Source organism: Tarenaya hassleriana, unplaced genomic scaffold (genome assembly GCF_000463585.1).
Source record: "Tarenaya hassleriana unplaced genomic scaffold, ASM46358v1 Cleome20, whole genome shotgun sequence".
Taxonomy (NCBI): Eukaryota; Viridiplantae; Streptophyta; class Magnoliopsida; order Brassicales; family Cleomaceae; genus Tarenaya; species Tarenaya hassleriana.
In genome coordinates this window covers 791,974-813,356 of record NW_010965373.1, presented here as the reverse complement: position 1 = coordinate 813,356, position 21,383 = coordinate 791,974, and the positions used below count along the sequence as shown (strand labels likewise).

The 21,383-nt window shown below is 34.3% G+C and overlaps 4 protein-coding genes across 6 annotated transcripts; all 4 read right to left on the bottom strand.

Moving 5' to 3' along the window:
• Positions 1-4,887: 4,887 nt before the first annotated feature.
• Positions 4,888-8,155, bottom strand: LOC104813587 (cinnamoyl-CoA reductase 1-like). Of its 2 annotated transcripts, none has more exons than XM_010541237.2 (5): positions 7,788-8,155; positions 7,545-7,699; positions 6,746-6,931; positions 6,245-6,597; positions 4,888-5,545 (listed from the first exon to the last, which is right to left on the bottom strand). In XM_010541237.2, exons 1-5 carry the CDS (start codon positions 7,918-7,920, stop codon positions 5,350-5,352), a joined length of 1,023 nt encoding a protein of 340 aa, XP_010539539.1. In that variant the 5' UTR covers positions 7,921-8,155; the 3' UTR covers positions 4,888-5,349. The 2 variants fall into 2 exon arrangements, with proteins under 2 accessions (XP_010539539.1, XP_010539540.1); XM_010541238.2 differs by having other exon boundaries at positions 4,889-5,523; positions 7,788-8,151.
• A 293-nt stretch (positions 8,156-8,448) lies between these two features.
• On the bottom strand, positions 8,449-9,027 carry LOC104814014 (40S ribosomal protein S12-2-like; the record flags this gene model as incomplete). Its single annotated transcript, XM_010541862.1, has 3 exons — positions 8,449-8,508; positions 8,609-8,674; positions 8,890-9,027. Coding segments are annotated over 3 exons (264 nt in total), but the record flags the coding sequence as incomplete, so codon positions are not given.
• A 412-nt stretch (positions 9,028-9,439) lies between these two features.
• On the bottom strand, positions 9,440-12,349 carry LOC104813584 (probable disease resistance protein At5g63020). Its single transcript, XM_010541234.1, has one exon. The coding sequence runs from the start codon at positions 12,245-12,247 to the stop codon at positions 9,638-9,640; it is 2,610 nt and encodes an 869-aa protein (XP_010539536.1). The 5' UTR covers positions 12,248-12,349; the 3' UTR covers positions 9,440-9,637.
• Positions 12,350-18,235: 5,886 nt separating this feature from the next.
• Positions 18,236-21,327, bottom strand: LOC104813585 (probable disease resistance protein At5g63020). Of its 2 annotated transcripts, none has more exons than XM_010541235.2 (2): positions 19,552-21,327; positions 18,236-19,449 (listed from the first exon to the last, which is right to left on the bottom strand). In XM_010541235.2, exons 1-2 carry the CDS (start codon positions 21,230-21,232, stop codon positions 18,566-18,568), a joined length of 2,565 nt encoding a protein of 854 aa, XP_010539537.1. In that variant the 5' UTR covers positions 21,233-21,327; the 3' UTR covers positions 18,236-18,565. The 2 variants fall into 2 exon arrangements, with proteins under 2 accessions (XP_010539537.1, XP_010539538.1); XM_010541236.1 differs by having other exon boundaries at positions 18,236-19,440.
• Between the last annotated feature and the right edge of the window lie 56 nt (positions 21,328-21,383).

The window sequence follows — 21,383 nt, the reverse complement described above, 5'->3', positions numbered from 1 at the left end:
GCATGAGATTTAACATTTATTTATCAATATTCCATTTATAATAATGTATGCATGTAGGGAATAAGTGTTGGGTGGTAACTAGATGTGCCCATTTTGATAATTACGGTGTCTATTCATATTTATTTTTCCCGAAACAAATATAATTACTCTATATATATTAGATATAATTATTTAGTACTGTAATTAATCGGTTTTTATAATAGTATTATATATTTAGGAATTGGGTCAATATCCCCATTATCTATTTTTTGTTTAGTAATTCGGAAGTTAACCTTCAATTACATCTCTCGTTGTATCGAAGAAGAAATATGAATGAATACTCATTTCTACGCTTGAATTTAAATCTGAATAAAAATATATTTTATATATTCTTTTATCACTAGGTCATTCAATCTTAGATTTATCTATTTAATTGGCGTGTCATTGTATTTCATAAATGATCTATATGATTGGAAATGGATGATCTTTAACTATAATTTATAAATAAAAGTAATATACCACGTGTTGTTAGAGTTTATATATATACATATATATAAGATTAAGGATAACGAGAGAAATGTGGGGTAATTAGTTAAGGATTATAATAGTGACTTCAAGTGTGCTAATGAAAGATTCTAAAGTAAAATAGTTGGGAGTGTAGAGTATAATAGTTTGCGGAACGTGGTTTTTGTGTCCGCGTCTGTTAGCTATAAATAATTCATCATTAAATAATAATTAATTTAATTAATATAAGTAATTTAGCCTTTTTGTGGTCAAAGTCAAGCCCACACGGCATTTCAAAAGCCACAGGAACATATTGACGTATTGGGATAATACGAATTTTATGGAAACCTAATTATTCCTTTTCCTCTCATATTCTACTTCGACTTCCATTTTTTTTTGTCTTTATATTTATTTATTAATTTATTTAGATATTTGTTGGGTTGGTCTTCAGCTCGAAGAGTTCCGAATTGACCCGATACGTCTTCTTCTCTATAATCTCGTCCTGTCTTGTCTTTTCTCTTTTTTTCATGAATTAAAAAATGTCTCCGCCACAAAAATATTACACTCCATAATTCCACCCAAGAAATTTACGTCATAATATATATATATATATATATATATATATATATATATATATAACAGAGTAAAATTCGTTCTCAAGTTCGAGTTTTCATTTATTCAATGACAATCACATGAATTTTTTCAATGTATATAATTAAATTAAAGATCCGTTAAATTTTTAGATTATAAAAAAATATAGAGTTTTGATTGAAATTTACTTAAATTATTGGGAATATATTGACTTTCTACTAAATATCATTTTAATTATCTTATCACATTTATTTTTATAAGAAAATAAATAGAAATTGAATACTTAAAATTTATCTAAAATAAAAAAAAATACTAAAGTGAGATATCAGAACCAAGGATCAAAACATTAACCTCTAACTATAATTATAGTAGTCAAAAACTTGTGGATTAATACTAATAAGATCATAGATATATAATTTCCAAAAGAAGGCGGCATTTATAGTTTATTTATAAGAGACTTAGAATGAGCAGCGGACCGATTTGACTTTTTCATGCATTAGTGAATATATAGATTCCTTTCACATCGATGACAAAGCAAACCCCTTACTAGGACATTTCGGTTTCCATTTGGGTTTGATTATTTCGGTTATAAAAAAATTATAATTATTTGGTTTTTATATATTTTTTTGGTTCGGTTCGGTTCGATTCGGGTTTGGTAAAAAAATTTATTTTTCAAAAAAATTATCGGGTTTTTTGGTTATTTTTTTATTCGGTTTGTTTCGGTTCGGTTTTGATTTTTTCGGGTTTACAGAAATCATAACTGTTCGGTTTTGATATCGGTTTTGGTTTGGATACAGTTATGTCTTATTCGATTATTCGGTTAATAACTCAAATGACCACCCCTACCCGACGACTCCAAATTCTCAAGATTTGTTCCCACACGATGTCGTATCCTCTCCTTTTTTTTTCAAACTTTAATTGGAACAATATTTCGACCTAATATGTTTTCCTTCAAAATTATATTTCAATTCGAAGTCATCCATATATGGTATAGTTTTAAATTGTTCTTTGTATTAAAACATGTCAATATTAGACAAACCCGTTTAATTAGTCTTTTTATGACGAACAACTTGATTGAAAATTATGCATACATTGATTGACCTTTTTTTTGTTATAAGTTTAAATTTTATATATACGAAAGCGGATCTATATATGCTGAAAGGAGAAGTGCAAGGCCCTATGAAATGTATTATATGAGATTTTGATAATACAAAATATAAAAAAAAAATTAGTTAACGTAAGAGAAACGACGTCCTTTTTTTTGTAAAGAAACGTCTTTTTTGCTAAATACTGAATGTGGGATTTGGAGATATATTTAAATAAAATATAGATATGATATATATGATGAATACCAAATTTGGAAAGAGTTTTATTAAAATTGGAAGGAGTTATATTTCTTTTCTTTTTTTGGTAAAGAGGAGTTATAATTCAATTAATTAGTAGAGAAATTATTCTCTTGTAAAATACAAAAAGATAATATAGGCTGATAAAGTTGTGTATTTTCAATAAAATCAAACTGGTGCATCGTACCATTAATATTTTCAATAATAAATTTATTTAGAACCGAGTGGTATGTACGTACATATATACAATAAAATATTTAGATTGAGAAAAATAATAAACGAAGAAACAAAAAATGGTCGGCGATGGAGTCAGTGACGATGAACTCTCACGTGTGGTACCCATTTTGGACAAAATTCAAGAATGCAACACTTACCATCCATTCACAATGCATTATATTAAAAAAAAAAGATTTGACTTGTTTGACCGTTGACCACATGACTCTGAAAAATATTACACGAGTGGTCGATTCGTTTCGGTCTATTTCCACCCACACGAAAAAACGGTCCATTACTAACGTATTAAACATATACTAAACTATAACATTGGCCACTGCGTTAGAAAACCACGAAATCGCTTATATTTCATGATAATTAAATAATATAAAATCATAAATAAATAAATACATACATACTTACATAATTATAATACGGCAGAACATAAAGTTCTGGTGATATCGTATGACTACCTGGTAGGTAAATGTTTTTGGGATCGCATGAAACCGCGTGGATCTTAAAGAACTTTTGTTGCAGAAATCTTGATTTTGCGTTATTACATGACACATATGGGATAAATCTTCTTTAAGGTTGTACCCTTTTGGAAAAACTTTGTATCATATATACTTTTCGATATGTTGTGTTATTACGCAAAAAATAAAACCATTTACCGATTATTTGTCCGATATATAAAAGCATGGGCATTTTATTATATATTGTAACCCATGATGATGATGATTGGATCATATGCATGCTGGCCATACTTTGAGCGAATTATAGAATTCAAATGACATGAAAATTAAGATTATGAATATATAATTTGTCCTACCACTGTAAATATAAATCAACTTTAACATATGGCATTTCAAATTATAGCACTAAATTACATATTTATATTCATGTTTAGTGTATGTGTGTGTGTGTGTGTGTATCGTTGTTGACGTGGTTTTGTTATGGATGTCCATGTCCAAGTTCATTGTACGACCATTATCTGAAAACCAGCGACCCATCCATGAATAATCTCGTGTCTGTTCAATTATTTTTTATTATTAATTTGACTTTGTAACTTTTTAGAATTGCCACGTTACAAAATCATAGATTTCATTGAAAAAGACACAGCGTCACGATGATCCGAAATTATTAAATCCAATCAGTTATTGGCTCAACTGGTTTATACAAGAACACAAAACTATTTCATTTTTTTTTTATTTTAAAAACCAAAATTTATTTAATAATTTTTTACACCGCACAATTTATGTTTTATTTTATACCTAGTAAAAGCTTCAAATTTTCAATGTGTAACAAAGAATACGGAGGAATAAATTATAACAATTGTTCAAATTTGTATGTAAAAATATTTATTTTATAAGCCCATGATTCGGATATTCCATCCGGTGTTTGAACAGTAGGAATTCGTGAAATACACGTTTTCTCCTCCATTTATTTATAATCGAATATAAACCAAAGGTTCGATGTAGGTTGCCGCTTCTTGTCATTTTCTTGAATTTTTTAATTTCTCGTAATGTATTTTATTATTTGGTCTGTTTGTTTTTTTTGGTTAAGAGGATCTTCTTTTCGGTAGCTGACCGACCAACAAAGAGGAGGCCAATTCATGGTTTGATCGAATTCTATGAATTTACTAGGCTGAATTATACCATTGACCAGTCGTGGATTGCAGTACTAAAAATAGATTGAAAACAAAAATAAATAGAAAACATGTATTTTAATAAATAAAACGAATAGAACGGGAATCAAATTGAAAATCGGTATAAAAAAACTACGGATAATATAACTTTTTATAAAATTTAATCTATAAATAAAATAAATGAAAACATAACCAAAAACCTAGATCTAAAATGTTGTCGGCCGAAGGCCCAAAGCTACAGAAAAAGGTACAAGAGCTCGAGCTTGCTACCCTTGGACAATTAGCATAACAAGTTTCCAAAAAAAATAATAATTATTGATATGTTGCATAACCGTGTTATCCCCTCAAAAAAATATTTAAATTAATCTTTAACTATATTTCAAATTACATTTAACAGGGAAAGGAAAACTCTCATTTTGGACAGTTTTGAAAGAGATGGCAAAGTTTGGTCTACTTGATTTTTTTTTAGAATTAACGTTTTTTTAGAATTTAAAGGAAATATTTTATTAAAAATGAATTTTAAATATCAAAATATAAAAACCATGAAATAATTGAAAGATAAAATTGATTTTCAAAAAAACATTAAAGATGAATTACAAGAAGATCACAAAACCTAATTTACAAAATCAGTCTTGAACCACAACAATTTGGAATCGCTATTAAAAACAACTCAACCAATCAACGTCAATTACTCGCATTCATCATTTTCTGACGTCAACATTGCAAACATTCATGAAGTTTGCCGAGTCGAGTTGCAGGTTCTGAGTTACTGTGCCGAGTTAATCCTAATTAAGAGACAAACAAAGACAGGTACTTCAGTTTCCAAAACTCGACAAGAATGATCTGAAACATAGACGAGAGTTGCAGGTTGGACGGTTCATCATGCCCCTAAACAGATATCCATACGATACTTTGCTAAGCTTATTTCGCAGATTCAGGCGCATGACCATAGATTGTACGGATGCATAAAGCATACGTTTCAGAACGTTGACATTAAAACAACCTTGCATATATATTGTATAATGCTAAGGATGTTTCAGGATATCAGCTTCTAAAGGCTAAGAAGACTCGATTTTAACGGCGTCTTGGTTGGATTGCTGGGGAGGTGGAAGGTGTCCCTTCTCCTGCAAGCTCTTGACAGTGTCGTAGAAGCATTGCTTGATCGGTGTGAACTCCATTCCCAAGTCTTTGATCTTCTGGTTCGTGAACTTGTACGGCTTCGCCCTCGGATTCTTCTCGTCCGAGCACCTGGCACATGGTAGCTTCACCGCTGAGTAAAATTTTCAAGGAGATATGAGAGACATATACACAAAGATCTGTCTATATATCTTTCTATGAGACCGGTCGATTATATTGATACCGGACCAGCCCGAATTGCTAAGAAAAGTTATGCAAATTCATGATATAGATAGAACGTATGCAGGTGGCAAAGACCCAAAATTTGGATCAAGAGATGAATCTAAATGCAGTACTCAACCATAAATTTCATATAGCGAAACATATTTTGTGAAACGGGATGCATGGTATGTTTCTTGTAGTTATAACATGATGTAAGAAGAACGAAAAAGTGACGTAAGCATAATAGAACGGTCCATGCAGATTTCACAACCGAGCATGGTTGATAAAAAATACGAGACATAAAATTTGTCAAATGGGAGGCCGAAGTACAAGCTTTACCTCCATTACAACAACTTTGTTTAATTATTTTATTTAAATAATATTGATACTTGAAATATAATCCAAAGGGATATATATATATATAGAGAACGTTATAAATTATAAATCATAGAACGTTATTTTCTCCTAAATTTACACGTCATGACAAGTGTAGAAGTGTAACTTCATAATCCGATATAATAATAAATAATATTACTTACTACTATAACAAGTTTTGTAAGACTAATAATGCAGGGTTGCTAAAACAACATATCAAGGACAAGAGCATGATGTGTTTAGAAGAGATACTTACTTGGTCGGAAGCGGATACTCAGGGAAATACTTGGCCAGTATCTCAACGACCTCCCCTTGGTGAAGCGCGCTCTCGGCCAGGATGTAACGGCCCGAAGCCGAGGGGGCCTCGAATACTAGAATGTGGGCCAAGGCCACGTCTCGGACGTCCACGTAAGCTTGGGTCGAGTTGGCATATGTCTTGGCTGAGCCGGTTAGGTACTTGAGGATATGAAAGAGACTGGCGTTAACCGTGGGCTGAAGCGGTGGCCCGTGGACCAGCACCGGGTTCAGCACCACGAGGTCCACGCCTTTCTCCTTTGCCTCCTCCCATGCCGCCCGCTCTGCCACCGTCTTCCCATAACGATACCAGTTCTGCCCAAATCTCTCTCTGTATTAGAACTTTCACGTAATCGTATTCCAGATAGAAATAGTGGGCATGGCCAATTCGACTAATAATTCAAACCGAATAACACGTAACCAAATCCGAATCGAATTCGATATAAAAATCAAAGAAGACGACCTTAGCGCTCTTGCAGAAGTCAAGATCACTCCAACAATTTTCGTCCACAACGGCATCAGGGTCACGGTTCGGGTCCACGTGGACGGCTGCGATGGAGGAGGTGGTGACCACACGCTTGACCTTGGCTTCGGCAGCCGCTCTGACGACGTACTTGGCTCCGTTCACTGCCGGCTCCAACATTTTTTCCTTTTAGCCATTCAAAAGCAAATAAAAGTAATTACATATAACTAGAACTAGAAATAAATGTTTTTATCAGACAAATCATTTACGCGAACTGAATACTAGAAGACAAAAAATGCAATAAAATTATACATTAATTACAAGTACGTTAACAGGAAGAAATTATTGAGCATATAATATTTTCCCAAACTCATGGGACTCGACTCTTTCAGAGTCAACGGTTTGACCCTACATATGCCACAATTTTCCTGCATTTTACTAACGTTTTTATTTTATCAAACATTTTATTATTTTTTATGTTTTAGTGTTTACATATATATATATATAAGAAAGTTACTTTCCCAAGAAAGTTTTTTTTGGTTAAATTCCCAAGAAAGTTCATTTTCCAGTTACTCAAATAACTTGAGCCTTGAGGTCGGATTCAATTACGTTATGTTTTACACCCTATTTGTTTTGGTTAAGTGTAAACCGAACCGGAATCTGCGCCATAACCAGCTATGACAGGTTTTCGGTAACCTTAGCCGAACTCGGGCAAGATTGTGTGGGTCCCACTTTTTCCACCTTTCTGTGAAAAGAATTGTTTTCTAGAAATCGAGGAAGAAGAGAAGAAGAAGCTTACGGGATCGTCGGTGATGGGAGAAGCAGTGTGGAAGACGCCATCGCAGCCTTCGATCGCCTCCTTGAGAGCACCGTAGTCCTCCAGATCCGCTCTGCACAGGATCAGCCTCTCCTTCGCTCCTTCGAGCTCTCTCAAATGGCTGTTCTTCGGATCATCTTCATCCACACACACATGCAAAACCCTAATGAGTCGATCCGGTTCAATTCGAGCTACACATGTATATGCATGTACGTGTATAAATACCTGGGTTGCGTACGGTTCCTCTGACGACGTAACCTCGCTCCAGGAGCAATTTGACGATCCAAGAGGCGATATATCCGCCGGCCCCGGTGACGCATACGGTTTTTCCGACCGGAGGAGAGACGCCGACGGGCATTGTCCGGCGATACGTAGAGAGACAGAAAGTATCCTAATGTGACGAACTGGGAAATTATGATGTACGGGTACGGAGTGTGTTGGTGTTTGTGTATATATAGAGACAGAGAAGGACGTTACCATGGTCACCTAGCCATGGTAAAGAGTTGGTGAAGCAAAAAAATATATGAGAAAAACAAAATTAAGAATTAATTAATTTTTAATCTTTTTTATAGAAAGTTCGTGGGGCTGGTGAAAGGATATGTTCTTTGAAATTTCTTTATGTGAAATTGTTGGGAATTTAATAATAATTCTAAAAATGGGAACAAGAGTACAATATTAACAACATTATCATAAATAATTTGTAAAAAAAACGGTGGTATATTCTTAATACTGTTTAATCTTATCCAGATATATAATTTTTTTTATAGGAAAGAAGAAAAACAAGGAGAAAGAATTAACCTTAACACAAAAATTCTGAAAAAAAAATAATCTCAGTTGTGAAATAACCATAATATTTGGATTCCGACATGTAATGCTGTTCGATGATTTACTGAGACTCGAGGTGCTTCCTCACCACATTGAGTGCGGTTGTCTCCTCACCATAGTCCTGTAAGATGAGAGACGACCAACCAAAAACCGACAAGTTAAAGATGGCAGAAAGAACAGTACAAGGATAGGATGGCAGTTAAGAGTGCAAGATTATATACCTTCACCACAATGCAGGAGCATCCAACAACTTTCCTGGCCCCGCCCTCCGAATCAATCTTGCATAGCTGCAGCCATAGTTGTAAACTCAAACCCAATTCACAGGGGAACTTTTCATAATCAGAGTATTAATTAATCATGTTTACCGATAACCACACGTTGAGTTTGTTTGGTTACTCTCACTTCCATGGGAAGGATGAGAACAAGGACCAACTAAACGCATCTCTATCATTACAAGGGAAACCCACATTTGCTGAAAGAGAGCTGAAGTTCAAAGACTTACACCGGCCCATTCACCGAGTGTTTTGGCATCTTGAACAGTTAGCAAGTTAATGTTGTGGTCGGTACAAAGTGCTTTGACAAGCTTGACGTAATCGGGTTGGTCACAACTTTCAGCCAACCCGATTAGGGCATAGCCATTTGAATTGGTTCGATTTTGATTTTTGTTGATAAAAATATTTATATTTTTAAGAAACTCAAGTTTTATTTTTATGTTTTATTTAATTCAGTTCAATTTTATTTGTTTTTCACTGGTTTGTAATTTTTTTTTCTTTTGAGATGGTAACATGTTTTTCTCACTAAAATTGGAATATTTTGAAGTCGAAATATTTGAAAATAATTGAAAGAATGTTAAGAAAAACGGAGAGCTGAAAGCAGGAGAAAAGAGCGTATACGATGGGAGTGAATACTAATATTTCTCTGTAATGTTTTTTTTTTTTTGTTCTATGGATATGGGATATATCTTTGGGTTAAGTTAGATTTTATTTCATATTGTAATTAAAAAAACGTATTCAATAAATACTGATGCGACAACGGAAGAAATGAGGCTCTAATAATCAGAAGCTGCTCTTGAGAGGGATATAATGAGACGCAGAATTGCAAAAAACAATCACACGGCACCACCAGAAGATACCCAACGAAAAGGGAAGAAAAATAAAAAGATCAATCCAAAGGGTTATGATACAGAGAGCATCAGAAGCATATAATTAAATAGGAGAATAATAATAATAATAATCATCTGAAATGGGTTTTCAGAGTGAACGACGTAAGAACCGCTGCTTGGTAGCATCATCCTCCCACTCAGCTCTCTCTGCCCAACTTCTCTCCACCCGCATCAATCGGATACCCTTCTTGGCGCTCTCAGAATCCAGGGGAAGCCTTCTCAGCTCCGGACAGTGCCATACCTCGATATGGTTGAGGTTTGGAAAAGGCAGAGTGCCCGGACAGATGCTCTTCAGCTTTTTCAATTGGAGCAGCTCAAGGCGTTCAAGTTTTTCAAAGGGCGTGATGGGTGGTTGCCCATTCCTAATAGCTTCCGCTTTTTCTCCGTTTATGATCTCCTCCACTTGCGGCGAGTCCCATACTACCAGTGAAACAAGATTTGGGGCAAACAACAGCCACGTCAGATCCTTCAGACTCCTGCAGTTGAATATCAAAACCTGGGAGAGGTTACTGAAGCGTGGGGTGGACAGACTGTCGTCAATGGGAACCTTTATCTCCCAGATATCAGAGTCTTCAATCTCAAGCCATCGTAGACTGCCCAAAGCTGCAGGGTCAAATACTAAAACTGATGCCGACGATCTTTCAATTCGTAATTGTCGAGTAATACTTGTCAAACGGCGGATGCCTAGAAATCTTTCCGCAGCCTCACCGTTTACAGTTATTGTCAAGTCTGCTAAATGCTCCAGCTGTTGTATTTCCTCCAGTAGCTGTAGATCGCACTTAACACCATACGAGAACAATCTCAGCACTTGCAGATTCCGCAGACTTGATATCCTCCATCCAATACCTGCCAAGCCGCACGTAAACTCTAAGTTCAAGTGTGTTAGCTCTCTCAGCTCTTGTAAACCAGCCGGTAACTGCTTAATCGCTGTAACAGATAAGTCGAGATATCGCAAGGAGGCTAGCTGCGATACTTCTTCTGGCAATTCCACAAGATTGTGGTTCCACGATAGTTCCAAGACCATAAGTTTCCGCATACCCCGAAAGAATTCGCCAGAAATCTTCTTCACTTTGTTTGTCTGGAGGAATAAGGTTGTAAGCTCAGGGCAGTTGGCATCTCCATCTATCTCCTCTATCTCATTATTCATCAGCGACATCTTTCTCACTTCTTTCCGGTTTTGGATGTCAGGAACCCGACGTAATCTCTCACGGGCTTTCACGATATAGCACTCTTCCCGCTTCCCACAGTCAGATGCTATCCAAAGGGCCATCTCACGAATCACATCATGCATTTTCGCACAATTTCCTGGATCATTGTCCATCAACAGATATGCAGAAATTAACGTACTGATTATATCATGACCCTCGTCAAGAGCTTTGTCTCTATCTCCGGAACCTTTTGTGTTTATATATCCTTCACATATCCAATAATCTATCAGCTGCTCTCTGTCTATTTTATGATCTTCCGGAAACAGAGCACAATACAGAAAGCACATTTTGACCTCTTCGTTCTCTAAGTGATCGTAGCTAAATCTCAGAATTTGAAGAATCTCACTTTTCATACCAGGAAACTTAGGGCTAGATGAATCCAGGACATTGATTGCATGACGCCATTGCTCTACCGAGTTTTTAGGAGCCATTGCCTTGCCAATGACGTTGAGCGCAAGTGGTAAATTACCGCATTTTTCAGCAACTTGTCTAGCAAGGTTGGGAATTTCTGGGTGACTCGTCAATGCCATTTCTCCGACTATCCTTTGAAACAAGTCCCACGCATCAACATCTGACAAACATTTAACTTCCATCTTGTCATCAGCATTCATCCGAATGCATATTTTCTCCGAACGAGTGGTGAACACTACTTTGTATTTATTTTCTTCGGTCGGAGATGGAACTCCTATCTCACTCAAATCTACTTCACTCCATAAATCATCCAAGAACAAAACGAATCTCTTTCCACTAAGAGCATTACGTATGTCGGAGCCCTTTGCCTGTTCACCAAAGCCTAATCTTGCCCCGATTTGCTTTTGGATACTCTCGATGGGTGAAACCCGAGACACCACGACCCAAATCACAATGTCGAATTCTTTTTCGACTTGGGAGAAGTTGTTATTGATGTGTTTAAGGAGGGTGGTCTTACCTACTCCCCCCATGCCGTAAAGCCCAAAGATGCCGACTTCATCTTTCATTAGACCATCCCAAGCCCTTTGCCTCAACGAGTCCAAACCGACTAGCTTGGATTGGATATCCTTTGTCTCCACCGTAGGTGTCGGAGGTTTGTCCACCAACCCATCGAAATCCCCTTCCTCTTTTTCAAGGCCTGCAATTTCTTTCAAATTCTTCTGCACCTTCTTGCCGTAATCATAACTGGATTTGAGCTTAGTGGAACAATATCCATACAAACACAGTCTGTCGAGTTCGGTCGCCTTTGCATCCAGCAGCTTTCCTACTTTGACTTCAATTTTTTCGACCCTCAAAAGCCATCCTCCAACTCGATTGCGCCGTACGAAACCTTTTTTTTCTTCGTCGGAGATCGTTCTCAAAACGTCGGCCCGTTTGTCTTTGAGCCTTTGGATCGCAGTCTCCAAATCTTCGACATGTTCGTTGAGATTGCTGATGTAACATTCCTGGCTACAAAGACATTGGGAGAGATGATTTCCCACGAGACCCCATAACACCTTGAATACAAACAAAAAATCCATCCTGGAAGAGAAATCTGAGATGGGTTTAGGGAATCAGAAAGGAGGACAGAAACGATGGAGGGACAGAGAGAGGAGCAGTAATCTCTCTTCGTACAAATGGCTAAAATAATAATACAACCTTAGAATTGCAAATGGCGCCACGACAGCTGTCTCCTACAACACCCCCTCCTAAGGGTGGGCAATTCGGTTCGGGAATTTAGTCCCGAACCGTACCAAACCGATTAATTCAGGAACGGTTCGGTTCGGTATTATATAAAAATACCGAACGGTACAAAATTTAAGATACCGAACGGTTCGGAAACGGTTCGGTTCGGTTTGGGAAATACCGAACGGTATTTCGGTATTTTTATTTTTTAATTAAAAAATATTTAATATTAATAATTAATTATGATAATTACTAAATATTAATAAATTGTTTACGTCATGTATTTAGATTTATGTTTATTTTATTTATTAATAATAATTAATAGTGATATTTATTTTGTTTAGTATTGTCAAAGTTCAATAAATTATTTATTTTTATTAATTTTGATTATATTTAATATAAGTTGTCTATATTTTATTTTATAAATATTTTATTTTTATCTCTTTTTATTTATTTTTTTATATTACAGATACTTTATTTTATTGGTAAAAAAAATTGATTTCTACATATTATATGATTTTTAAAACGTAATTTAAAGTTTTGATCATATTTATAGAAAATTTCAAAATTATTATGTTAAATTTCTTTACGGTTACATCAAATTTAAAACTTTTATTTTTGTTGTCTAAATTATTATGTTAGATTTTTTTATTTTTATACTATATGAATTATATGAACCGTCTCGAACCGTCCCGAACCGTTTTTATTTCGGTTCTTATTTGGTACTTATTTATTAGTACCGTTCCGTCCCGAACCGTCATAATACCGAACCGAACCGAACCGAATAATATACGGTACTAATTTGGTACAAATTTTATAATACCGAATAAAACGTTTCCGAACCGAACCGTTAAAATTCCGAACCGAATCCCGAAACGCCTACCCCTCTCAAATTTTAAAAGACACAATCACGTTGCCCATTTGACAAAGATGGTCACTTTTGTCAAAGATGAAGAAATTTTCCAAAAGAAAAAGAATAAAGTGAACCAAAGTCACTTTTGTCAAAAAAAAAAATGGTCACAATTGCAATTTTTTTTATTAATGTCGGTTCCATAATTTTTTGTTTTTATCTTACCTTTTTTCCTATATAAACGGCGTGAAAAGGGGATCTGTAATTATATATAAAATATAAATAAAATAACCCTATACTCTGTGAATTATTTACCGAAATATTTAAGATTTTTATTTTATTTCTATAGAGGGAAAATCCCAAAAATATTATCGAATTTGGAGACATATTAATATCGAACTTTTTAAACTTCGAAATTAAATATGAACTCGTCGATTTTGACATAAAAATTATTGAACTTGTAAATTTTAGACAAAAAATCGACTAAGGAGTGATCTGACCTGACGGATAACTCAACGTCTCGTAATCCGCCACGTCAAAAAAAATTTTAATTTAAAACAAAAATAAAAACAAAATAAAAACAAAAATAAAAATAAAAATAAAAATAAATAAATAAATATAAATTAAAGATAAAATTAAAATAAAAAATAAAATAAAAATATCAAAATGAAAAGTTATTAAAAAAACAAAAACAAAAACAAAAACAAAAATATACAATGTACAATGTGCAATATACAATATATATATATAAATATATATACATAAAATAGTAAATATTAAATGTAAATATTTATTAATATATACATATATGTATATATATACATATATATACATATGTATATATATATATTTAATAGTTACTATTTTATACATATATATATATATGTATATGTAAATTTTGAAATGTTTATTATATTTTTAGTTATTTTTAATGTAATTACAATTATTTTAATATATATATATAGTTGTGTATATATTGCATATATATTATATATTTTTCATATATCTATCTATATACATAAATACATATATATTTATACATGTATATATATATTCATATGAATTTGTAAATATAAGTATATATATATTTTTGTATATATGTATATATGTAATATTAAATATTAAATTTGTATATGTATAAATATATATATATATATGAATATATATAAAAATATACATATTTAATTTTTAATAATAATTTGCATATATATTGTATATTTTTTTGTTTTCATTTTTTATTTTAATTTTAATTTTATTTTTATTTTTTTAAAATTTTTTATTTTATTTTTTTTGTTATTTTTGTTATTTTTTTTATTTTTTATTTGATTTTATTTTTATTAATATTTTTATTTTAAATTAAAATTTTTTCTGACGTAGCAGATGACGAGGCATTCCGCCACGTCAGATCAACCGTTAGTCCATCTAACGTCGTTTAACGTCGATGAGATTTTCGTCAAAAATTTACAAATTCAATATTTTTTATGTCAAAATCGACGAGTTCATGTTTAATTTGAAAGTTTGAAAAGTTCGGTATTAATATGTCAGTTATCTCCAAGTTCAGCAATTTTTTTGGGATTTTTCCTTTTATCTATACCTAAACCATTTTGTTTTTGTTTTTTTTTATCTATTGACCTAAAAAAAATTCTAAAAATATATACATATTATAATATTTTTAAAATTTTTAGATCTTAATTATATTTTTCATCAAATATATAATTTTGTTGGTAATTTAACTTGTTTTTATATTTACAAATCTTGTCCATACAACTACAAATCTCAATCACATATATCCAATCGATTGATATACGGTTGTTATAAGATAAAAGATAATACTTTTATAAACCCATGAAAACGAAAAACAGATATTATGAAAATATAGATATTCGATTTGTGTTCACCTTTATTCAAGATTTTTACGGTATATATTTTAAAATTCTAAAACAAAAATTTAATGAAAACACAATATATAAAATAATATATAAAAATTGTAATCAATACAGATATAAATTATAACTAAAACAAAAAAGTAATTCCATCATTTTTCTTCAAATTCTTGATGTAAACTCCCTGCCCATATAGAAACTTGAAGACATGTCCCGCCGTGAACTTCCATAAAACCTTCAATGGCAAACACATATCCATCCTCGAAGAGCAATCAGAGATGGGCTGGAAGCAGCAGAAGAAAGAAAGCGAACGAGGGACAGACACAACACGAGTTGGAATCTCGTTTTTTGTACAAATGGCTGTTATAATACTACCTTATACTCTCAAATGGCGAGTTGACTCAGTTAATTCAACACAAAAAAATGGTGACATCGCATTCGGTATGCGCAGTTTCATCATAACACGTTAATGCCATATTATTACGAAATTACAAAGAAACAGTCATGTTGCCCATTGACGAATTCAGCCAATAGAAAAAGAATAAAGTGAACCAATGTCACTTTTGTCAAAAAAGTGGTCACAAATGGAACTTTTTATTTTTATTTTATAATTGTGGTTCCATTTAATTTTTGTTTTTATCTTACCTCCCTGCCTTTATAAACGGCGTGGATAGTGTATATAAATAAAAGGGATAATCGCATAAAAATAACCGAACTTTTACAAAAATTCCAAATAAATACCCGAACTATAAAATTGTCATATAAATACCTGAACTTTTCAAAACTCCCACATAAATACCCAAACTTTTAATTTTTTTCCAAATCAAACAAACGCAACTGTTGACTCAGCAAAAAACTGCTGACTCAGCAAAAAAAACTGTTGACTCAGCAAAAAACTGATGACTCAGCATTCAAAAATATTATTAAATATCTAAATATTCATCTACATATATTTAAATTAATATATACATATAAATTCACATATATATACTGAGTCAGCAGTTGCTTTTAACGACATTAACGGATGAGTGTTTGATTTGGAAAAAATTTAAAAGTTTGGGTATTTATGTGGGAGTTATGAAAAGTTCAGGTATTTATATGACAATTTTATAGTTCGAATATTTATGTGGGATTTTTGTAAAAATTCAGGTATTTTTATGCGATTATCCCTATATATATTGTGGTTATGTGTATATGTGTTTTATTAATTATAAATAATTTTATTTTTAATATATATATATATATATTTGTATATATATGTGAATTTATATGCAATATTAATTTAAATATTATGTAGATAAAAATTTGGATATTTAATAATATTTTTTTTGCTGAGTCAGCAGTTTTTTGCTGAGTCAACCAGATTTTTTTACCGAGTCAGCAGTTTTTTTGCTGAGTCAGCAGTTGCTTTTAACGACATTAACGGATGAGTGTTTGATTTGGAAAAAATTTAAAAGTTTGGGTATTTATGTGGGAGTTATGAAAAGTTCAGGTATTTATATGACAATTTTATAGTTCGAATATTTATGTGGGATTTTTGTAAAAATTCAGGTATTTTTATGCGATTATCCCTATATATATTGTGGTTATGTGTATATGTGTTTTATTAATTATAAATAATTTTATTTTTAATATATATATATATATATTTGTATATATATGTGTGAATTTATATGTATATATTAATTTAAATACATGTAGATGAATATTTGAATATTTAATAATATTTTTAAATGATGACAGCAGTTTTTTGTTGAGTCAGCAGTTTTTTTTGCTTAGTCAGCAGTTTTTTGCTGAGTCAGCAGTTGCATTTGTTTGATTTAGAAAACAAATAATTTTATTTTTAATATATATATATATATATTTGTATATATATGTGAATTTATATGCAATATTAATTTAAATATATGTAGATGAATATTTGAACATTTAATAATATTTTTGAATGATGAGTCAGCAGTTTTTTGCTGAGTCAGCAGTTTTTTTGCTGAGTCAGTAGTTTTTTGCTGAGTCAGCAGTTGCGTTTGTTTGATTTAAAAAAAATTTGGAAAGTGTGGGTATTTATGTGGGAGTTTTGAAAAGTTCAGGTATTTATATGACAATTTTATAGTTCGGGTATTTATTTGAGATTTTTGTAAAAATTCGGGTATTTTTATGTGATTACCCCTAAATAAAAATAACCCTACACTCTCTCTCTGGAGTTATTGACCAAAATATTTAAGATTTCTATTTTGTTTCTATCTATACCTAAACCGTTTTCACTTTTTATCTATTGGCTTTTAATTTTTTTTTTCCTAGAAATCTATACATATTATAATATTTGAAAAAAATTCACATTATTTTTGAATATATCTTAATTTTTTTCCCTATAAATCTATACATATTATAATATTTGAAAAATTTTCACATTATTTTTGAATAAAAATATATATGATTTGTTAGATGTTTGATTTATTTTTAGTTTTATAAGTCTTGTTTATGGAGATATAAATCATCTCTCAGTCATGTATATTTAACCGGTGGATATTCGGTTATTACGCGATAGAGAAAAAAAAATAATACTTGTATAAAAGCTGCCTCTTGCAATTATGGCAAAGAGAGAAGAGAAGTGATATTACGGGCATAACCTAATGTCACATAAACGCGGGTATTTGCTCAATTTTTGTTAATTATTATTGTGGGTTTCATTTAATTTTTGTTTATATCTTACCTTTTAATGATCACTACAATAGTTAAATGAAGAATATGAACGAACCAGACATAAAACATGGTATTCAATGAATAAAAAACCCAAATCATCAAAGAAGAGAAGCAAACACACGCAACAAGCTGATCAGAGAAAAAAAAAACCCTATACATTGGAAACGCGACCCATCAATCAGAAACAAAATCATAACTCGACAAAGTATCCAAAGTCGAAACACAACTCATCCAAGAAAACCAATAGTCTGTGGGCGAGCAGTTGGGGGCAAAACACTCAGAAGTTCACATATTGATTATTTTTCTGAGAGTTGTAGTTGGACAAAAGGGTTCAGTGAATTTTTCGATTATAAAAAAAACACAAAAGAAACCCTAGAAAAAGAATTTTTCCGCCAAAAAGAAGCAGAGAGTGTAATGAAAGCATAACAGAGCCCATAACCGAATCAGCAGACAGACGACCAAAGGAGGCTACGACAGGAAAGACACTTACCCAGACATATTGTCTCTTTCAAATGCCTTTGAATAAACGAAACAAATAATCAGAAGCTGCTAATCTCCCGAGAGACATGAAGAGATGCAGAAGAATTGCAAAAAAAGAGCGCCAAATGAAGATGAAAACAATCCAAACCCAACAGAGCTTCCACCGAAAAGGATCAATCCAAAGGGTTATGATACAGAGAGAGAGAGAGAGAGAGAGAGAGAGCCTGAAATAGAGATGGGGAAAAAGGTTCCTCCTCGCTTCACGATCGATCCTGATAGACGAACAAGGGTAAGAACCGCTCCCTTGCAGCATCATCCACCCACGCAACTCTCTCTGCCCATCTTCTCTCCGCGCGTATGCCTTGGAAACCCCTCCTGGCGCTCTCAGAATCCAGGGGTAGCCTTCTCAGCTCTGGACATTTGCTTATACTGATTTTCTTGAGGTTTGGAAAAGGAAGAGTGCCCGGGCAGATGCTCTTCAGCTTTTTCAATTGGAGCAGCTCAAGGCGTTCAAGTTTTTCAAAGGGCGTGATGGGTGGTTGCCCATTCCTAATGGCTTCCGCGCTTTCTCCGTTTATGATCTCCTCCACTTGCGACGAGTACCACACACCCAGAGACACAAGATTTGGGGCAAACAACAGCCACGTCAGATCCTTCAGTCTCTTGCATCCTAATATCATGACCTCGGAGAGGTTACGGAAGCATGGAGTGGACAGACTGTCGTCAATGGGAAGAATCGTCCTGCTTGCTAAATCTACCTTTATCTCCGAGATATCAGAGTCTGTAATCCCAAGCACTCGTAGGCTGCCCAAAGCTGTAGGGTCCAATACTAGAACTGATGCTGATAATTGATCAATTCCGAAGCGTCGAGTAATACTTGTCAAGCGGCGGATGCGTAGAAACCTCCCCACATCGTCACCATTCACACTTATTGTCAAGTATGCTAAATGCTCCAGCTGTTGTATTTCCTCCAATAGCTGTAGATCGCAACTAACGCCAGACCTCCACAATCTCAGCACTTGCAGATTCCGCAAGCTTGATATCCTCCATCCAATACCTTCCAAGTCGTTATGCTCTAAGTTCAAGTGTGTTAGCTTTCTCAGGTCTTGTAAACCAGCCGGTAACTGCTTAATCCCTGTCCATGCTAAGTTGAGATATTCCAAGGAGATTAGCTGCGTTATTTCTTCTGGAAAATCGGTAAGAGTCATGTTCTTCGAAAGATCCAAGACCACAAGTTTCGGCATACCTCGAAAGAATTCGCCAGAAATTTTCTTCACATTGTTTTTCTGGAGGAATAAGGTTGTAAGCTTACGGCAGTTGGCATCTCCGTCTATCTCCTCTATCTCATTACTCATCAGCGACATCCTTCTCACTTCTTCCCAATTTTGGATATTGGGAACCTGGCGTAATCTCTCACCGGCTTTCACGATATAGCATCCTTCATGCTGTCCACGTTTAGGTACTATCCAAAGGGCCATCTCACGAATCACGTCATGCATTTTCACCCTCTCTCCGGATTCATCGTCCATCAATAGACATGCGGAAACTAACGTACTGATTATATCATGACCCTCGTCAACAGCTTCGTCTCTGTCTCCGCGACATTTTGTTTTTATAATTCCTTCACATATCCAATAATCTATCAGCTGCTCTCTGTGTATTTCGAAATCTTCCGGAAACAGAGCACAATACAGAAAACCCATTTTGACCTCCTCACTCTCTAAGTGATCGTAGCTAAATCTCAGAATGGGAAGAATCTCGTTTCTCATACCTGTAAACTCATGGCTAGAAGAATTCAGAACACGGATGGCATGCCGCCATCGTTCTACCGTCTTTTTACTAGCCATGGCCTTGCCAATGATGTTGAGAGCAAGGGGCAACTCACCACATTTTCTAGCAATCTTTCTAGCAAGTTTGGGAATGTCTGGGTGACATTTCAATGCCATTTCTCCGACTTTACTTTGAAACAAGGCCCATGCATCATCCCATGACAGACATTTAACTTCCATATTGTCATCAGCCTCCATTCCAATGCATATTTCCTCCGAACGAGTGGTAAACACTACTTTGCATCCATTTTCTCTGGTCGGATGCAGAACTTTTATCTCGCTCAAATCCACTTCACTCCATAAATCATCCATGAACAAAACAAATCTCTTTCCACTGAGAGCATTGCATATGTCTGAGGCCTTCTCCTCTTGAGTTTTTCCTCTCCATTCATCGTCACGAAAGCCTAGTCTCTTCCTGATTTGCTCTTGGATACTGTCGATCGGTGAATCCCGAGACACCTCAGCCCAAATTACGACATCGAATTCGTTTTCGACGTGGGAGAAATTGTTATGGATATGTTTAAGGAGGGTGGTCTTGCCCACTCCCCCCATGCCGTAAAGCCCGAAGATTCCGACTTTCTCTTTCATCAGTCTCTCCCAAGCCCTTTCCATGAACGAGTCCAAGCCAACTACCGTGGATTGGATATCCTTTTTCTCCACCTTAGATGTCGGAGGTCTCACCGCCACGGCACCAAAATCTCGTTCCTCTGATTCAAGGCCTTCGATTTCTTTCAACTTCTTCGCCACCTCCTTACCGTAGTCATAACTGGATAATGGTTTGGTGGAACAGTATCCACACAAACACAGCCTGTCGATTTCGGTTGTACTTGCATCCAGCATCGTTCCCACTTGGATCTCAGCTGCTTCGACCCTCGAAAGCCATCCTCCAACTTGAGCGAGCCGTTGTAACCCTTTGTTTTCTTCGTCAGACACCCTTCTCTTAACGTCGTCCCGTTTGTCTTTGAGCCTCAGCATCGCGGCCTGCAGAGCTTCAACATTTTCTTTGAGACTGCTGATGTAAGATTCCTGGCCACAGAGACATTTGGAGAGACGACTCCCGAGATCCCATAACATCTCGAATAGAAAAAAGAACTCCATTGTGGAAGAGAAATCAGAGATGGGTTGAGAGCATCAGAAAGAAAGACAGAGATGAGGGACAGACAGAAACATGAGTGGTAGCCTCTCTTTGTACAAACAGCTAAAATAATAATTCAACCTTCCAGGACTTTTCAAAACGCAAGTGGTACCA

Excerpts from the sequence above, each read along its gene's own strand:
- LOC104813584 (XM_010541234.1), bottom strand. The coding sequence starts at position 12,247 with ATGGATTTTTTGTTTGTATTCAAGGTGTTATGGGGTCTCGTGGGAAAT.
- LOC104813587 (XM_010541237.2), bottom strand. The coding sequence starts at position 7,920 with ATGCCCGTCGGCGTCTCTCCTCCGGTCGGAAAAACCGTATGCGTCACC. Across the intron at positions 7,700-7,787 it reads AGGAACCGTACGCAACCCAG|ATGATCCGAAGAACAGCCAT; the intron begins GTATTTATACAC and ends GTGTGGATGAAG. Across the intron at positions 6,598-6,745 it reads ACTTCTGCAAGAGCGCTAAG|AACTGGTATCGTTATGGGAA; the intron begins GTCGTCTTCTTT and ends AGATTTGGGCAG.
- LOC104813585 (XM_010541235.2), bottom strand. The coding sequence starts at position 21,232 with ATGGAGTTCTTTTTTCTATTCGAGATGTTATGGGATCTCGGGAGTCGT. Across the intron at positions 19,450-19,551 it reads TTCTGGCGAATTCTTTCGAG|CATGGACAGGGATTAAGCAG; the intron begins GTATGCCGAAAC and ends ATCTCAACTTAG.